We start from the raw sequence: 15,363 nt of genomic DNA, 5'->3' as shown, positions 1-15,363 counted from the left end.
CCCCCCCGCCCTGCGAGGGGCGAACTCGCGCTCCCGCACCGCCCCCGGCGGGACCGGCCGTGCGGGGGGCGCGGGGCCGCCGTTGCCCGGCAGCGGCAGCTGCGGTTCCCCGGCCGTGCCGCGATGAGAGCCACCGACTGGTGCCGGAGCTCGGCCGGGGCCGTGCTCGTCCTGGCCACCTCCAGCGACGCCGAGCACCCCGCCGAGAGCGTGGCGGACGGGTGAGGGCCGGGCGGGGGCGCGGGCGGCGGGAGCGGCTCCCCCCGCACTGAGGGGCTGCTCTGCCCCGCGCCTTCGCCGCAGAATTCAACTGTTCTGTGAGTCCTGGTTCTGTGGTACCGCCCGGGGACAGAGCCTTGAACACTGAGGTGTAAATACCTCCCGAGAGCTGCCCCATCGTCATACAGGGCATTGCTGAAAACACCCCAAATAAAAATGCCCCCCCTCTGTTGCCCTCCCCTCCTTGCCCCCTTCCTTTTCTCCCCTTGCTTCTCCCTCCTTCCTTTTGCTTCCCCCCCTCCTTCCTTTTGCTTTCCCCCCCTCCTTCCTTTTGCTTTCCCCCCCTCCTTCCTTTTGCTTCCCCCCCCCTCCTTGCTTTTGCTTTGTTTCCCCCCCTTTCCTTTTGCTTTTCCCCCTTGCTTTTCCTCTTTCCCCTCCATATTTTTCTGTGATAAATTTCTTTCAAGATGGTTATAGATGGAAAGGTGCAGGTGAGGGTTTTGTCTCGCTGTCTCCACAGGAATTCTGAAACATTTTGGACGACGACAGGCATGTTCCCACAGGAGTTCATTATTGGTTTTCCCAAATGTGTGAAAATCAGCAAAGTCGCGATCCAGTGTTATTTGGGTAAGACTTTGTGTCTTGCAGTAAGTAATATGTGCTATATTAAAATGTGTGTCTGTGCCTTTATGAAAATTATCACAGTAGTGTCATGATCTGTAAGTAGCCACTTTTTAACAGATCCATTAAGATTTAACTTCACAAAGGAATCGTCTGTCACGGCCAAACCGTCCATAGGTTAGAGGAAGAATGGATTAGTTAATGCTTTTGAAGTGCTTTGTGGATGAAAAGTGATGGAATAAATATCATTATCAATAAGGAATCAGAACTTGTTTTGATATCTCAAATTTATATGTGTTTTAGTGCGGACCTTAAGGATTGAAAGAAGTGTATCTAAAGACCCCGTGGGTTTTGAACAGTGCATTGAAAAAGGTAAGACTCTGAAGAAACGGATTTTGTGGGAATAATGTTGGTCTTTTTCAATTATTTTAACCTCACGTCTATTTGCTGAGTAAAGTGTAGCTTGATGATTATTTTATTCGACATTAATGTAATAGTCATGTTTAAGTGAATTTTATGAACACTGCTGGTGTCTGTAGCTGTTTGGAAAATAAAATGCTGTATAAGGGCTAAAAGCACTACTTGTGCACTTTATGTTCCAAAAATTAAAAACAGGCTTACATAGTATAATAGAGTGCCATTTCCTGCATTGTTTGGGGTTTTTAGTGCCTCTTGAGTGACATTTTATAACCCAGCGTAATGAGTAGGATATATATACACACTGGGATATTGCAAAAAAGTATTTGTTCTCTTAAATCACCTTGTAAAAATAAAAAAGAACTATTTCTATATGCAGTGTAAAATCATAGTCCTTAAATTCACTTGAACTCTGAGTGCAGTGAAAACTTTTCACAGCATTTCACATTATTCTTCATTATCTGCTTTAAAATATGTTTTCTAGATTTGCAACACACAGAAGGACAGCTCCAAATGGAAGAATTTCCAGTGAGTATTTATGGTGTACATCAGTAGTGGTTCATGAAATGGGATGTCTGGACTAAGTGGGGAGAATCTATAAAAAAAACAAACATCTTTATTCACAATTATTTGCTCAGTTGGTGTTAGAGAGAGGAATTTGTAGATCAAGGTATGAAATTGCATTTCCCAGCTGCTCCTTTGTAGATTATAGTATGAAATTGCACCTGCCTAGTGCTCCTAACTACGTGGAGGGCCCTTTCCAGAAGTGTGGCAATCTTCCCTCCTTCAATTGTTGCCTTTAAAAGGCTGTAGAATTCAGGAGTGATGAGACTTTTTTGAATTGCTGTCATCTGAAGAAACTCTGAAGCTGGCTAGATGTTGTTAAAGAGCTTGATTTATGTGCAATTGGAAGACAGGCATGGAAGTGTCTAGATCCTTCTGTCTAACAAACTTCTGCAAATGTTTGGTAGTTTTGTTGCTACAGAGAATGCAATAACATTTTTTTATTCCTTCTGCAGCTTCCTGAATTCCAGGCCACTTACTTGCGCTTCATCATCAAATCTGCCTTTGATCATTTTGTGTCAGTGCACCGGGTGATGGCAGAGGGCACAGCAGAAAATGCTTAAGTCCAGCTTAAATTTGGACCTCCATTTTTTTTGTACTGAAGTGACATCTTGATAGCTGTATTGCAGAGAATGTTTATTATTAGAACCTTGTATTAAAGTGCTTTTTTGAAGGTATGGATGTAGTATGTATTCCCTGCTGGTGTAATGTATGGAATAGGATAGAATAAAATCATTTAGGTTGAAAAAGACTGTTAAGATCAAGTCCAACCACAATGCCATGCTCTTGTTAATTATAGTAACAGCTTTCTTATTTTATAACCTAAACTGTCAGTTTAGAACACTTGAGCATAACTGAGTCCATTTAAATTAGTATATTTTTATCAGGCTTTCCTAATACAAGAATTAAAATGTTTCCCTTGCACTCTGAATAGAAAAAAAATGTTAAGTACTTAAATGGGAGGTACTACTTCCTACTGTCTAGCAAGTCCTTCAAAAGTCCATAAACTGGTAACTTTCTCATCAGCTCAAGGATGAATATAAACTGCTAATGCTGAGAAATAACCGGGGGGGGAGAGGGGCAGGGGGGGGAAGGAAATAATGTGAAGACATATGAAGTGCTCTGATAGACTTTTAATAATTGTAGATGAATCCCTTGTTTCTATAAATATTTTCTAGAATCAGGTCACAGCCGTCAGTGCTTTATGCTGTGGCCGCCATAACAAATATTCATGGAAACAAGTGGAGATGGAGATTGCCTTGCTCAGAAGCCTCCTGAAGTCAGTAAAAGTGTTTAGGAACAGGTGTATGTATACAAGAGAAAGAGAACCTTAGTAATGTTGAATCAGTTGCTTTGCATGCCAGAAGACTCTTGCAGGAGTCAGCACCCCTGAAGTTTATCCTGCAGGGTAGTCCTTACCCATGTAAATGTTGGTTTCCAGTCCTTACAAATATAAGTGTTGGTGTGAGAGCTCAATGGACCCAGCTACCACATTACTGCTTGTGGTATAAGTGGAGTAAGATACTACAGAGCAGTAGTTGGGGTTGTAATGATGACACTTGAAAGCCTCTGGACAAACACATAATGAACCCCATTACTGATGCTCTTTAGATGTACATAAAATATTCCTTTTCTTGTTGTATCTTGTTATTTTTAAAATCTTTTTTTTCTTTACAGTTATGTCTGTGAGAAATTGTTCTTGAACTTCTTTATCCAGTCTTTACTCTGAATCCTCTTCTTTTTCTATTTCAGCTTTTCCAGGATGGCACGTATTTCCTGGGGGTGGTAATTCCAAGGCCCAAATCCTCCCTGCAAAGGCAATAAAATGACAGAGTGATATTCAAGCAGACAGAGCAGAAGTCCTTTGGAGCACAGCAGCTGCACCAGAACTGTGGGCAGGTGTGCTTGGGCTCCCTTTGCACTGCAGGAGATGGTGTATGCACAGGTTGCACCCTGCTGTGTCACTGGGATGGTGCCAATGTCTGCATCCTGGAGCTGGAAAGTGTTCCTGGATCTCACAGCTTAGATGTACCTAGGGTTAGTAGTGAGCCAAAAGATAAATATTTGAGCAAGACTGAGGTGTACATCAAATATGTACATTTTAAAGGCCCAGGCTGGTTTTGATGGATCTTTATTTCTCTCCATAGTTACAGTGAATTGTGAAATTTTTAGCTCTCAAACTGAATTAAATAAATGTAAAGCGGTCTCAAATTATTTTGGAATTTAAAAACCTTTGCATATTGTGCTCGTTATTACTGATACTTTTTACCTTGTAGATGACTTTCCCTCCTTGAAGCAGATAGAGTCGTTCTGGCAGCGCAGCATATTTTGAGCTGCTCAGGTTTTCCATAGTGTCTAAAACCACTGGACATAAAGGATTATTTTTCTGAAGAAATTGTGCTGCAATTTTTCGATCTTCAAGGCTTCTGTGATTTTTAATAACAACATTGTTTTTAAAAGCCCATCCATCTAAAACAAATGAGAAAGGGATTTAGCAAAGAGCACTTTGAATGGGTGTAGGGCAGAGATGTAGTGTGTGTGTGTCATATCCCAAAACTGGATTAAAAAATCCTGCAGTTTACTCCTAACACCAAAGCTTGCCATGAAATGAAAGCCCACCTCAGAGTATGGGATCACTAGAGCTTTTCAAATAAGCGGTCCCAAGATTTTTTTTTCTTTAATTTCAGCAAATTCTATTTTACCCTTGCCCTGGATTCAGAAATATTTTTTATATTTTTAGCTGAAATTTTCCCACATAAATCAACCCTAGAAAGATACAAGGTGGGGAACATATATCCTATTGGAGTCTGCATCCTGTTCTTGAGACATGTTAAAAATTAATCTTTTTTTTTTTTTTAAAAACATATAACATGCTGGCATTGTACACCTAACCTTTGTTCTATGAAATGTCTTTTCTTCCACTTTCTAAAAGGAGCTGTACTAACACTGAGAGGAAGTTTTGTAAAGGTGTTAACTATGTCCTTCACAGAGCTGAGTGTTCAGCAGGAGTAACTGTGTAAAGTGTGTGAGTAGAAGCTTTGGAGAATTACAGACACAAACTCGTGCCTAGATGTGGTGTTGCCACTTTTGATTTGAGGAAGGTGTTTCTCCCATTTGAAGCTCCCTCCTTTGCTCTAACACATTTTCTTCCTAAAGGGAATGACACATATGAAGCTGCTTTCGGCATCAGCTGTGCCATTTGTGCTGTACCTACTGCATGAGCTTCCTCAATGTAGATGATAAGGAAATCTGCTACTGAGCCAAAATCTTTGATGAGCTTGTTGAACTCATCAAATTTTAGCATAAATGAAGGTCAGGTGCAACTTCCAAAATTCAGGATTAAAGGACGGTTATCTGGGGGAAAAAAGAAAAGGACATTTTGTGGTTAAATCAGGAAGGAGGAAGAGCAGAATTAAATGCATACACTGAGATTCCTGGACAACACTTATCCCATAACCTTCTTTGGTCATTAAAATCAGCAGCACAATGTCTACATCTACATAAAACAGGCATAAAGATGCTTTCTTTTCCTTGGCTCTGACTTGTGCTGCATCCAGCAACGAGTTCAACTGAGGGGACCCTTTCCAGCTTCTCTTTTCCTCATCACAAGAGCCAATGTTTTGGGATAGGGAACTGGCATAGAGCATGTAGCACAGCCTCCTTAAGATCCTTAGTACAGAGCAACTTCACCAATACTAAACATGGCCCATCTGCAAGGTTTTCCAAGGATAGTGGTTCAGGGATGGCCATGAAGCACAGTACCCTAGTGCCTTTTCCTGGACCTGTTGGACATGTCCTGATTTTTTTCAGAGGTGTCAGTTCAAGCTGAGCTGAGGAGAAGCTGCAGACTTTTCAGTGATGCATCACAGGCTTTAATGCTTTCAATGTATTTCTGTAATTTCCTGTCCAAACAGAACCCTGGTTATATAATATTTATTAAACTAATGTTACACGAGCCACTGGCAAAAGTGTCTGCAGTTGCTTACAAATTAACAGTATGTGCCACAGGTGTTGGCATCTGTTTGCAAGTCCTTGATTTAAGAGAACTTGCAGGATTTTTAAGCAGCTCTTTTAGTCTGGTTATGCTAAATTACATGAAATTTGTTCAAGACCTTCCTTCTGGCTGGGTTTAACTTCAAAAGTGGCTGCTAACATAGATTCACATCCTGAAGAATTTAATAGAAGTGTACCTTCCTGTAGATGCTGTGTATTCCTTTCCAAACTTGCATCTCATTTTCTACATAAATATCTGTATATAATTAGAAAAGCAGAGAGAGAAGGATGTAATCCCTCCCATGGGGATGGAGGCTGCAGCTTAATGATTAATTCCACATTCTACAGAGATCTCGGTGGGAGGCAGCGGACAAAGTACAAAGCAGCTACTTCTGCTTTTATTTCCAGCCACCTTGGATCTGGAAAAACCCACCCTGTGCTTTCTAGGGTTTAGACTGGCTGAGGGAGCTGGTGTGGGATTTTCTGTACCGACAGGGAACAACAGCCAACACTCCTGAATCACTGCACATGGTTCAGTTCTGGGCCTTCTCTCCCTAAAACAAATTATTATCTTGGTTTTCAGTAAAAGGTGTTTCCAGGCAAAGCCAGCTCTTGCAAAAGGTTCACAAGTACCAAAAGGTTCTGGTGCCTGTCCCTGTTCCCTCAGCATCCCTCATTTATGGTCTCAGCATAGCAAACCCATCTGACATGGCTTAATTACTGACCTCCCATGAAATCCAAGAGGTGACGAACTTCCCCATTCAGGGTCACCACTGGCGTGTTGGGAGCAGGGTGTCCCTCGAAGGCTTCATCTTCCAGCCTCTTCCACTTCACCTTCAGCACAAAGAGCAAATACTTGAAGCTGAAAAAAGTCGGACCCCAGTTTTCATAGCTGAACTTTGGATTCTTGTTCATTCTGCTCTTTTCGCCCAGTTTTAGGATGTATCTTTTCATGGCATTGGGAAACAATATCATCAGTGTTTTGCCAACAACAACAGACAGAGTAACCTGCAGAAGAATCAGGGTTTTCTGTAGGAACATCTTGATGCTGAACATTGTGTTGGAGAAGATCTGGCTGCTCCCGGTGGGAACACAGCAGAGACAGGGGCAAAGGTGGAGGGGGAGGAAAGTGTTCACGTGTTTAGTTGAATTTCTGCCTTCCCTTGCACACTCTCTGCACTTCAGCCTCTGCATGAGGGAGGAGCCCGCCAGTGGTGCTCCCTCCAGCTGCACCAAAGGCATCATTTGCAGCAAAGGGTGGATGTGTTGTGCTCACTGCAGAGCTGTGAGGTTTATTCACAAATGTGTAGTGTATTTTACTACTGAAAGGGGTTGAATCAGGATGTTCTCCCTGAATCCCAGACTAAAGACTAAGATGCTGATGCTCATGGCCTTGGGGTGATGCAGATGCTGTGCAAACAGTTCCTCCTGCTCTGCCTGCTCTGGGGCTCCACCACACACCAGGGTTTGACACTTTGGGGCTTAAAGGATAAAAAAAAGTAGATATAACCCCATATATATAATATCCAGTTCTAGGAGCCCCAGCTCAGGAAAGACATGGAGCTGTTGGAGTGAGTCCAGAAGAGGCCACCAAGGTGATGAGAGTGATGGTGCACCTCTGCTATAAGGAAAGGCTAAGAGAACTGGGACTGTTGAGCCTGGAGAAGAGAAGGCTTCGGGGTGACATAATTGAGGCCTTCCAGTATCTGAAGGAGCCTACAAGAAAGATGGAGAGAGTCTGTTTACTGCCTGGAGTGACAGGACAAGGGAGGATGGATTCCCCCAACAGTAGGTTTAGATTAGATATTAGGAAAAAATTCTTTCCCGTGAGGGTGGTGAGTTCCTGGCACAGGTTGCCCAGAGAAGCTGTGGCTGCCTCATCCCTGGAAGTATTCAAGGCCAGGCTGGACGGGGCTCTGAGCAACCTGGTCTAGTGGAAGGTGTCCCTGCCCATGGCAGAGGATTTGCAACTGGATGAGTTTTAAGGTCCCTTCCCACGCAAACCACTCTGTGATTCTATGATAAAAATGTAAATTATCCCAGTATGTGACGTCCACTTGTAACAGACTGAACAAACATCTGATTACGCACACCCCGTGTACGAGCTCACAGATTCAGACGTCGCCACGCGCGGGCCCTTTAAGGGGGCGGCCGGAGGCGCACCCGGAAGCGCCGCACGGGCTCTGATTGGCCGGCACCGGGCGCGGCCGCGACGGGTTGGTTGCGCTCCGAGGGGCGGGGGCGCGGAGGGGCCCGGCGGGGCCGCTGATTGGCCGATGCGGCGCGGCGGCCGCGGCTCCTTTAAGGGCGCGGAGCGGGGCCGGTGCGGGGTCTGGCGGAGGTGCGGGGGTGTCACCGCCGGGGAACGTGGGGGATGCCGGGGCTGCCCCGGTGTGGGGCTGCGGGGTTGACCCGGTGTGGGGGTGCCCCGGGCCGGGGGGCGCGGGGGGCATGGGCGGGCGGGGGCAGCGTGGGGGCGCGGCCGCGGTGACAACGGCGCTGGCACAGGGCAGGGCGCGGGACTCGCCCGGCCCAGCGCTGCCTCTGTGCCCTTGCAGGAGGGTCGAGCCCCGGGGAGCGGATCCCCACGCAGGCGGATGAATGGCGGCGGCGGACGACCTCAAATTCCAAGGTAAAGGCGGTGTCGCAGGTGCGGGCGCGGGGTTGGGGCCCGGCTGGGGGAGCCGCCTGGCGCTGGAGGCTTTGGGAGCGATTCTGGGCGTTCTCCGAGTAGAAGCGCCCTTGGGAGTTTTGCAGGTGGTGAATTTTCTGGGGTGGAATTGTGCTGCTGGCGAGCTAAAAATTGTAACTGGGTTGACTGGCATCACTGACTGATAGATATCCTTCGTGGTAAAAAGTGAAAGCTGGAAACGCGTAGAGCACTCTGTAACCTGGGAAGGGCCGTGGTTTTGGACTTCCTTAACTGTTGATAGAAAAATTCCTGTCAGTTTTTGGAGAATATTAAAATCACGCAGCTTCCCCCTGCCCTTGCAGGGAGCTGATAGCAGGGAGGGAAGGCAGGCTCCGGTGGTGCCAGTGTGTCATCCTGCAGGCAGATTGGCAGGGAAGGCAGCCTCACACTTCATTGACTAAGTAAACGTTGAACTTGATCTGTATCAGTTTGGGCTTTGAGAAACAGATCATATCTGACATGCCTAAGCTAGTGATTATCCTGTCTCAGGGTCCTAATGTGGGGTTTTGAGCCATGAGAACAGAAATTTTAGTATCTTGATCGATCATCGCCTGTCTTGTAATGTACTTGTTTGCAGAATTTGACGATGCAGCTAATTTGCTTGCAGCAAATCCTGATGCCACCACCATAAGCATTGATGAGCCAGTCGAAATCCCCAAGAACCAGCACAGCCGCCAGCAGGAGCCAGGGAGGGAAGAGGATGACGAGTTACTGGGGACCGACGACTCCGATAAAACAGAGGTAATACTCAGTCCTGCAAGAGGAATGGAGAGGGACTTTTTACAAGAACACGTAGTGACAGGACAAGGGAGAATGGATTCAAACTGGCAATAGGTTTAGATTAGATATTAGAAAGAATTTTTTTCCCTGGGAGGATGGTGAGTTCCTGGCACAGGTTGCTCGGAGAAGCTGTGGCTGCCCCATCCCTGGAAGTCTTCAAAGCCAGGTTGGATGGGGCTTGGAGCAACCTGGTCTAGTGGAAGATGTCCCTGCCCACGCAGGGGGTTGAAATTAAATGAGCTTTAAGGTCCCTTGTGATGCTGATTAAGGCATGTGTTACAAATGATGTAGCAAGAGGTGGCATCAGGCTGTTCTTTAGAACCCCAGGCCAGATTCTGCTTGCAGGGACATAAGAGACTAGTTGCTGACAAGTATTAAATAGGGAAAGGGAAGCCATTAAATAATTCAGAGGAAGCACCACCCTGTTAAATTTGGTTTTTGTTTGGGTACAGAAATCACGTAACTACTGTGTAAATGAGCTAGTAATGCATAAATTGCTTGCTTGTAACATTTTCCATGTTGCCTTTCCCACCATACAGCTGCTTGCAGGACAGAAGAAAAGTGCCCCTTTCTGGACATTTGAGTACTACCAGACCTTCTTCGATGTGGACACGTACCAGGTTAATACACTGTTCCAGAGGAGAACTTGTCTGAACTCTGCCTTAGCCATTGAGGTTTTTTTTCTTTCTTGTATTTTTAGTCAGACAAGTCTGTATGTTTTATAGGTCCTGGACCGAATCAAAGGTTCAGTGTTCCCAGTGCCAGGGAAGAACTTTGTAAGGCTGTACATCCGCAGCAATCCTGACCTTTATGGTACGTATGAGGTGTTATTTTCTGTGCTAAATATTTCGAGTCTGTATTTCTTTTTACTTGCTAGCCTTGAAAAGCAAGGGAGCAGAAGAGGCATTATTGAACTTGTTCTCTTTTCAGGTCCGTTTTGGATATGTGCCACACTTGTCTTCACCATTGCTGTTAGTGGCAATCTCTCGAATTTCTTCATCCATCTGGGCAAACCCACATACCACTATGTGCCTGAGTTCAGAAAAGGTTTGTAAGGTTTGTGGGTTTGGATTTTTGGTTTTGGATGTTTGTTTGGTTTTGGTTTTGGTTTTTTATGTGCTAATGAAGTAAACAGGTCACAGCTTTGATTCAGCAGTCTTTTGATTTACTGCTGTCTTTAAATTTTTAGAGATGTGAAACAAGTCCTTAAAGTGAGCTGTGACTGGCATAAATTAGTACAGGGTTTTAGCAGAGCAAGCAGGAGTAATTAGAGCAGTTATTTTCTAGCCTTAGTGGATGTCCCCTTGTACAGAGTGAAAGCCCAGCAGTGGCTACAGTGGTGCTTTTGTAGGTGCCTTTCTGGATCTGTGGCCTCCTAGGAACCTGCAGACCTCAGGCAGAAAATTACTAAATTAATTACCCATATGACCTACTGAAGGCTGGAAATTGTTACTGTCTGGTAAACTCCAAAATAATCTAAAGATGCTCAACTGATCTGTGCCCTAAAGAACTCAAGAGTGAGGAGGCAGTTTGTCTATATCTGTCTTTGTATTACAAAGAAGGCTGCTGTCCCTGAAAAGGAACAGAGCTTCTGTTTGTTTCCAAAATCCATAGTGTACTTTTTAACTAAGCTTTTCTTTCCTCCATAGCTCTTCCTTTCATACTGTAACCAACAGCATTTTGTACACAGGGGTAATAAATTGAAAATATGAAGGGAATACTCTCTCAAGTTTTACTTTTAAACTAAGTTCAAGTGCTGGCAAAGTAGTGGGTGTAAACTAGATGTAAATGCAAAGTACTTTGTTTGTTAATAATTCAGACTTTGTTTTGAAAGTAACTTCACAGGTATGTTTCTAGTTTTCAGGCTGAATGCTTCTACATCTTTGATTCTGTCTGGATTCTAAGCAGGACATTAAACCTTTTGTTGTATTTCCAGTGTCCATAGCAGCAACAACGATTTATGCATATGCTTGGCTTGTTCCCCTTGCTCTCTGGGGATTCCTGATGTGGAGGAACAGCAAAGTTATGAACATTGTCTCCTACTCGTTCCTGGAGATAGTGTGTGTATATGGCTACTCCCTCTTCATTTACATTCCCACAGCGGTAAGTATGGCTAGAGTGCCCCCTTACATGTCCTGGTTGAGAAAATTTGTTGGTTTTTATTATATTGTTGACATTAGTCAAAATCTTGGGGACTGGGCAAGTCATTTACTCTTTTTTTTGAAGTGTAAAGATGTCTTGTGCATGCTGGAAAAGCCCAGAACAGGTCATTGCCCCAGAGGTAACAAATCCAAGTAAAATGCTGCTGGTGAGCCTGGCAGACAGCCCGAGGTAGCCTCAGGAATTGGGATGTGTGTGTCCCCAGGGAAGAGACATCAGTGTGCAGGATGGCTCCAAGGACAAGTTTCCCTGGCAGGAACTGTTCTGGGCCACTCCAGCAAGGGAAAGACCTTGGTGGGAGTGCCTTAACTCAGGGGACACACTCTTGTCATGTCTGGGAGTAAAGCTCATCACTGCTGTTATTCTTTCCTCAAATAAAGAAATGTCAGGTAAGGCGTGAGTTAATTTGTGCACAAAATGGCTGGAAGTGATGAAATGTCACAGAACAATGCTTTAAGTAAATGAATCCCTATTTCACACAGCCTCTTCGACAATCCTTTTCCTCCCTTTTGCAGATTTTGTGGATCATTCCACAGAAAGTGGTGCGCTGGGTGCTGGTGGTGTTCTCCCTGTGCCTGTCAGGGTCTGTTTTGGTGATGACCTTCTGGCCCGCTGTCCGAGATGACAACCGGAGGATTGCACTGGCCACCGTGGGCACCATCCTTCTGCTCCATGCCCTGCTGGCTGTTGGCTGTTTGGTAGGACACTGCCTTCCTTTTCCCTAAATTGTGATTTCCTGGGACTGGTGACATGTTCTGGTACAGGGAAGGAGGGGTTGGCTGGCTGGTGGAAAAACCTTTGATTATAGGACTTGTGAAAAACCTCCAAAGTAAAAACTCCAATTATTTTAAACGTAGCAAAAATTGATGCCAATCTGACCCTGACAGTGCTGGTAATAAATTCAATAATCAATTACAGAATGCTAGCATATCTCAAGTTGGAAGGGAACCCATCAGGATAATCAAGTCCAACTCTCACAAAACAGTTTTGAATTTACCTGGGATTCATCACAATTTAATGCAAAGCATTAATCTGTATACTATCCAGTTGCAGTTTATTTCAAAGAATACTATGCTTAGTCCTTTAAAATGATTAAATGTTCAGTACAGAGTGTGTGCTTATGAGTTTTTTTAGCAGGTTTATGTTTCCATGCACAAACCTTAGTAAAGTAAGTGTTACAAAACAGAAGACCCTGATGCCACTGAAATACACAATTGTGAATACTTAAATTATTTGTCTCTTCAGTGCAGTGGGTAGAATGGTATCATTCAGGCTTTGTTTCTGTTTCCCCTAGCTTCCAGATTATATAGATTTGATTCCCCACAGTGTGCAGGGGGATGACAGCAAAACACATCTGTCCTTAGATGTGAAGTCAAATCCTTTCCAGTACAGATCTTTTTCAAAGGCCTCGGCTGCTAACTTATATTTAAAAGTACAGTTTAGAGCACCATTTTAATTGACTTTCTACTTTGATAAAAACAGAAAAAGATCCAAATGTGTCATTTCAGTGCTGTGTTTGTACCTTGTGAACAGTGGGTGTGGAAAGAAAGGGCTGGGATGACACAGCACTATTTGTTTCTCTCTAAACAGTCTTTTTCTCCTCTGTAATAATACTGTTAGGCATACTTTTTTGATGCCCCTGAACTTGATTTTCCTGCACCTATTATCCCTGCTCACAATGGAACAACAGTAACAACAAAGAGTCACTAAGTAAGGTAAGAATCCAATCTCAACTTTGTTTTTTTTTTCTGTAATCATCACAGACATCTTGAAACTTCTCCCCATCACTGTGGTTGAGTGAAAAAGGGTTTAACAGGCCAATTTTGCCAAATGGGGTGTATATATAAATACCATTTAGGAACTTTGTTTCAGTTGTAAGTTTTAAGTACCTGAAAAGACTCTGAGGAACAGAGACGTGTTATGTTTCTTTTCTTCTTCGTGAAGACACACACATTTAAATAAACAATAAACCAAAACAATAAACAAAACCAAAAACCCAATAAAACAAAACAAAAAACCAATAAAACAAAACAAAAAACCAAAAACCAAAACAAAAAACCCAAACAATAAACCAAAACAAACATAATAAAACAAAACAATAAAATAAAAAAATAAAACAAAAAAAGAAAAACCAAAACAATAAAACAAAACAAAAAAACCCACAAAAAAAACAAAACAAGAAAACAAAAAACCCCCAAAATAATAAAACTAAACAATAAAACAAAAAAAAACACAATAAAACAAAACAATAAAACAAAAAAAAACCCAATAAAACAAAACAAAAACCAAAACAATAAACCAAAACAATAAAACAAAACAAAAAACCCCAAAACAATAAACCAAAACAATAAAACAAACCAATAAAACAAAACAAAAAAACCAATAAAACAAACCAAAAAACAATATACCAAAACAATAAACCATGCTTAGTCCTTTAAAATGATTAAATGTTCAGTATAAAGTGTGTGCTTATGAGTTTTTTTAGCAGGTTTATGTTTCCATACACAAACCTTAGTAAAGTAAGTGTTACAAAACAGAAGACCCTGATGCCACTGAAATACACAATTGTGAATACTTAAATTATTTGTCTCTTCAGTGCAGTGGGTAGAATGGTATCATCCAGGCTTTGTTTCTGTTTCCCCTAGCTTCCAGATTATATAGATTTGATTCCCCACAGTGTGCAGGGGGATGACAGCAAAACACATCTGTCCTTAGATGTGAAGTCAAATCCTTTCCAGTACAGATCTTTTTCAAAGGCCTTGGCTGCTAACTGTTTAGGCTCTGGGCAGGGCTGACTTGGAGCCTGAGCCATCCCTACGGACTGCATTACTTGTGTGGGATAGTTTGAGGGTTTGCTTCCTGGTAGCTGGGAGTGCTGCCAGCAGCGGATGACATTTGAATTCTGTTGGATAATTCTGTGGAGCAAGTCCAGGAAAAGGCTAATAAACATGCAGAGGCCAGGCCTCTACAAGCCACAAGTGTGTATGTGGAAATTAGAGTATTTTCTGAATAGAAGCTATATTAGATTTAAAATAAATAAAAATAAATAATGGCTAAATATGCCTAGCAAAAGTGGTAATAAAAAATGACGCAATCCAATCATGCAGGTCAATTTTAGTGGCTTTTCCTCCTGCAAGATCAGTTTCTCATCCCAGATGCCTCATAAGAATCAATACGACACTAATGAATTTTAGTATTTAGATCTAAATGTGTGCCTTACTGTGTCCTCTGGTGACGAGCTGAAATATTCATGGGAGTTATTTGTCTCTTTCAGATTACAATGCCGGTTTCTCCATCTGTACAGTAATTTTATTTTAGATTTTTTTTTTTTTGCTGAAGACCATGGAAACTGCAAGAATGGGGGATGTTTTCTGTAGCAGAACAGACAGCGATGTCCCATGGACATACGGACATCCCCATGCTCACTGGAGACACTGGTTCCATGAGCAGAGCAAACCATTGATCACAATCTATAACACAAGGGATTTTTTTGTTTGTTTGGGTATTTTTTTTTCTTAGTTTTGTGGTTTTTGTTTTGTTTTGTTTTTTAATTCGGTCTACATTCGCCACGCTCTTTGCCTCTCAATAAAGCGTTTTGAAGGCGATTTGAGATTTGTATTTTGTCCGTGAGGCTCTAAAACTGTGGGAAGGGTTTAGTAAGGGGTGGGGCAGAGTTGTGACAGGATTGAACGCCTTTGAGGCGAGCCCGTGCCGCCACTGAGGCTTTCAAGATGTTACTAAACGGACTTCACGTGGACTAGTTTTACAATTTCCAACCCGGGAGGACCTCAGGGACGGGGAGGGGCAGCCCCCTCAGGCCGCCATGGCCGCGCGGGGCACGCCGGGACTTGTAGTCCATCCCTCGGACGTGACGGGCCGTGCGCGCCCTCCCATTGGCCGCTGCCCGCGCGCGGGCG

At 43.5% G+C, this 15,363-nt stretch overlaps 3 protein-coding genes across 6 annotated transcripts; 2 read left to right on the top strand and 1 right to left on the bottom strand.

Annotated features, from left to right (window-relative positions):
• The first annotated feature begins 35 nt into the window (after positions 1-35).
• On the top strand, positions 36-3,895 carry HSPB11 (heat shock protein family B (small) member 11). Of its 2 annotated transcripts, XR_004358501.1 has the most exons (6): positions 37-221; positions 740-846; positions 1,144-1,212; positions 1,742-1,785; positions 2,277-2,495; positions 3,574-3,895. XR_004358501.1 is itself a non-coding variant. In XM_032696180.1 (5 exons), the coding sequence occupies exons 1-5, from the start codon at positions 124-126 to the stop codon at positions 2,382-2,384; spliced, it is 426 nt and encodes a 141-aa protein (XP_032552071.1). In that variant the 5' UTR covers positions 36-123; the 3' UTR covers positions 2,385-2,498. The 2 variants fall into 2 exon arrangements, 1 of the variants encoding a protein (XP_032552071.1); XM_032696180.1 differs by lacking the exon at positions 3,574-3,895 and having other exon boundaries at positions 36-221; positions 2,277-2,498.
• Positions 1,854-6,952, bottom strand: DIO1 (iodothyronine deiodinase 1). 2 transcript variants are annotated; one of them, XR_004358500.1, is made up of 4 exons: positions 6,540-6,952; positions 5,036-5,175; positions 4,091-4,290; positions 1,854-3,630 (listed from the first exon to the last, which is right to left on the bottom strand). XR_004358500.1 is itself a non-coding variant. In XM_032696175.1 (4 exons), exons 1-4 carry the CDS (start codon positions 6,868-6,870, stop codon positions 3,565-3,567), a joined length of 741 nt encoding a protein of 246 aa, XP_032552066.1. In that variant the 5' UTR covers positions 6,871-6,949; the 3' UTR covers positions 1,854-3,564. The 2 variants fall into 2 exon arrangements, 1 of the variants encoding a protein (XP_032552066.1); XM_032696175.1 differs by having other exon boundaries at positions 5,032-5,175; positions 6,540-6,949.
• A 1,142-nt stretch (positions 6,953-8,094) lies between these two features.
• On the top strand, positions 8,095-15,051 carry YIPF1 (Yip1 domain family member 1). Of its 2 annotated transcripts, none has more exons than XM_032696178.1 (10): positions 8,095-8,155; positions 8,373-8,446; positions 9,114-9,247; positions 9,826-9,906; positions 10,012-10,099; positions 10,217-10,333; positions 11,223-11,389; positions 11,962-12,144; positions 13,067-13,161; positions 14,721-15,051. In XM_032696178.1, exons 2-9 carry the CDS (start codon positions 8,416-8,418, stop codon positions 13,154-13,156), a joined length of 891 nt encoding a protein of 296 aa, XP_032552069.1. In that variant the 5' UTR covers positions 8,095-8,155; positions 8,373-8,415; the 3' UTR covers positions 13,157-13,161; positions 14,721-15,051. The 2 variants fall into 2 exon arrangements, with proteins under 2 accessions (XP_032552069.1, XP_032552068.1); XM_032696177.1 differs by having other exon boundaries at positions 9,084-9,247.
• The last annotated feature ends 312 nt before the right edge of the window (positions 15,052-15,363 follow it).

The sequence above is a fragment of the Chiroxiphia lanceolata genome, chromosome 9 (genome assembly GCF_009829145.1).
Source record: "Chiroxiphia lanceolata isolate bChiLan1 chromosome 9, bChiLan1.pri, whole genome shotgun sequence".
In the NCBI taxonomy this organism is placed as follows: domain Eukaryota; kingdom Metazoa; phylum Chordata; class Aves; order Passeriformes; family Pipridae; genus Chiroxiphia; species Chiroxiphia lanceolata.
The sequence above is the reverse complement of the archived record's forward strand: the minus strand, read 5'-3'. Positions and strand labels throughout refer to the sequence as shown.

What these genes read in the sequence shown, in the direction of transcription:
- HSPB11 (XM_032696180.1), top strand. Translation starts at nt 124, where the DNA reads ATGAGAGCCACCGACTGGTGCCGGAGCTCGGCCGGGGCCGTGCTCGTC. An exon ending in CGCGATCCAGTGTTATTTGG is followed by an intron (nt 847 to 1,143) that starts GTAAGACTTTGT and finishes TATGTGTTTTAG; the next exon opens with TGCGGACCTTAAGGATTGAA. An exon ending in TGAACAGTGCATTGAAAAAG is followed by an intron (nt 1,213 to 1,741) that starts GTAAGACTCTGA and finishes TATGTTTTCTAG; the next exon opens with ATTTGCAACACACAGAAGGA.
- YIPF1 (XM_032696177.1), top strand. Translation starts at nt 8,416, where the DNA reads ATGGCGGCGGCGGACGACCTCAAATTCCAAG. An exon ending in ACGACTCCGATAAAACAGAG is followed by an intron (nt 9,248 to 9,825) that starts GTAATACTCAGT and finishes CCCACCATACAG; the next exon opens with CTGCTTGCAGGACAGAAGAA. An exon ending in TGTGCCTGAGTTCAGAAAAG is followed by an intron (nt 10,334 to 11,222) that starts GTTTGTAAGGTT and finishes TTGTATTTCCAG; the next exon opens with TGTCCATAGCAGCAACAACG.